Raw genomic sequence first — 2,322 nt, forward strand, 5'->3', positions numbered from 1 at the left:
AGAGGGGAGAGGGGAGAGGGGAGAGAAAGGAAAGGAAAGGAAAGGAAAGGAAAGGAAAGGAAAGGAAAGGAAAGGAAAGGAAAGGAAAGGAAAAGAAAAGAAAAGAAAAGAAAAGAAAAGAAAAGAAAAGAAAAGAAAAGAAAAGAAAAGAAAAGAAAAGAAAAGAAAAGAAAAGAAAAAATCTCCAGGCATCTGGTGAGAATGGAGAATCTGTCCCAAAGCTAGATGCATCTGTGGCCATCACCTCCCTACACAGCCTTCCAAAGTCATAATGTAGGATCAATTGGGTATATCCAGCCCGGAGATGGGAGAATGAAGATTTACATGGGAGAGGCTCCATCCCTGCTAACTGTCTACAGTTTCATTCCAAACACCAGAGGCTTCTCACATTAGAAGATGCTGTCACCTCACTCCCCTTCTCTACGGCTCCCTCCATGTGCATCTCTAGAATTTAATTCACAAACCAATGCCCCAATCCTTTCTGCTGCATGGTGCCACCATACCTGAGACAACATTGTCAGCTTCAGAAAAGCCTCTCTTGAGATCTCCTTTCTCGATTTTTACCTCGGGGCCATGAAAGGAGTTGTTCTTTATAGCATCCTGGGGGTCAGAAAGGAAGCTTCAGTACCATGGCTTTCCACGGAGGGGGGAGGGGTCTGACGAGGAAGAGAGAGCCTTTCTAAATTACTACCCCTCCCTCCTCACAGATGTGCCTCCCCGAGCTCCTTCATACCCTAAAACACACTCTACTGGAGCTCAGGGAATCATGTTCTGTCCATCTCCTCAGTGAGGGACGGACATCTCTGAGATTTCTGGAAAAGCAGAGAATCCCACGAGGAAACACCTGCAGCTGAAATGTGGAGCCTGAAGAGCCCAGCATAGTCATTGGTGGCTTGAACCCAGGATCGTGAAAGGTAAGACTTCCAGGAGCATAAACTTTAGGTCTGGAGGAATTCTAAACTCTACTTAGAGATGATCCTTGTCTTATGATGGGGTTATAGCCCAATAAATCTATCATACTGAAAATACAATATGCTAATGGTTCAAGGTGCCTAACATATGGAGTGAACAACACAGTTTCAACTAGATAAGCTTAAACAAACTCAGAAAACCTATATTAGCCCACAGTTGGACAAACTGATGCAGCACAAAACCTGTTTTCAAATGCAATGTTAGATATAATATATGATTTGAGTATTGTACTTAGAGTGAGAATCTGGGTGTTTACAGACTATGCTTGTACACTACCGTTAATCTGAGGAATCAAAATCATTTAAACCGAACCCAGGGAAGCTGCTGTCAACTGTAGTCAAATTTCTATGTGCTACTCAAGTTGGAGGGTCATTCTTCAGAGGATTCAAAGAAATGCCTTGGGTGCAGATGCTCACTCCTCTACAGGAGCAGCCTGTTTCTCAGTTACCTGGATTGTGATAATGGCTGGAAGGTCTTCATAGGTGATTTTCACCCCTCTAGCGGCTCTGTGTGCGTGTTCTGGGGTGTCAGCGACCACAGCACCAATGATGTGCCCAACACAAGTAACCTAGGAGCAGAGCCAAGCCGTTAAACACCATAAAGTTCACTGGGAAGCAAATCTACATGGATATTCTGAAAAGCCAAAGGCTGTCCCCACCCTTTGGTCAAAGCACATTTTAGGAATGTTCTCTGGCCTTTCCATTTCCTGACCCAACTAACTGAGAGCATGAGCCTCCTCACAAGAACTTAGAATCAGTGTGCCAGGAAGAGGCCATAGAGATCACTGGCACCAAAATAAAAAGATTTCAGCTCAATGCCCAATTCTTGAATTTTCAATCTGGTAGCTTATTGAGACGCTACACAAGATAGACTAGAAACAATGGCTCTTCTTGTCTACCATGAGCCAAACAGGAGACATGGTCATGTTTCTCAGCTTCAGTATCGTTCCACCAGACCACTTTCCACCTCAAAGTCACACCCATGTCTCATAACTTCATCTAGATCAGCAGTTCTCAACCTGTGGGTGGCAACCCCTTAGAGGGTCCCATATCAGATATCCTGCATATCAGATATTTACACCATGATTTATAACAGTAGTAAAATTATAGTTATGAAGCAGAAATGAAATAAGTTTATGGCTGGGGGTCACCCCAGTACATGGAACTGTATTAAAGGGTCACAGCGTTAGGAAGGTTGAGATACCCTACTCTAGCTGCTCCAATGCTACAGATCACAAACAATGCTGGTTAACGCATGATTGCACCTGTTTCTCAATTTATGGTGATTGTTTCTTCCTTTTATTAAGTCAGAAACTAACAAACTATCAACTCTTCCCCCCCCCCGCCTCTC

At 43.8% G+C, this 2,322-nt stretch overlaps 1 protein-coding gene across 1 annotated transcript in view; it reads right to left on the minus strand.

Moving 5' to 3' along the window:
- Xdh (xanthine dehydrogenase) overlaps positions 1 to 2,322 on the minus strand; it is a 63,844-nt gene that overhangs the window by 21,596 nt on the left and 39,926 nt on the right. The window contains exons 19-20 of the mRNA XM_021185682.2: positions 1,421 to 1,540; positions 504 to 600 (exon numbers count right to left, since the gene is read on the minus strand). Coding sequence (XP_021041341.1) covers positions 504 to 600; positions 1,421 to 1,540 — 217 coding nt within the window. The remainder of the gene's footprint in view (positions 1 to 503; positions 601 to 1,420; positions 1,541 to 2,322) is intronic.

Source organism: Mus caroli, chromosome 17, assembly GCF_900094665.2.
Source record: "Mus caroli chromosome 17, CAROLI_EIJ_v1.1, whole genome shotgun sequence".
In the NCBI taxonomy this organism is placed as follows: domain Eukaryota; kingdom Metazoa; phylum Chordata; class Mammalia; order Rodentia; family Muridae; genus Mus; species Mus caroli.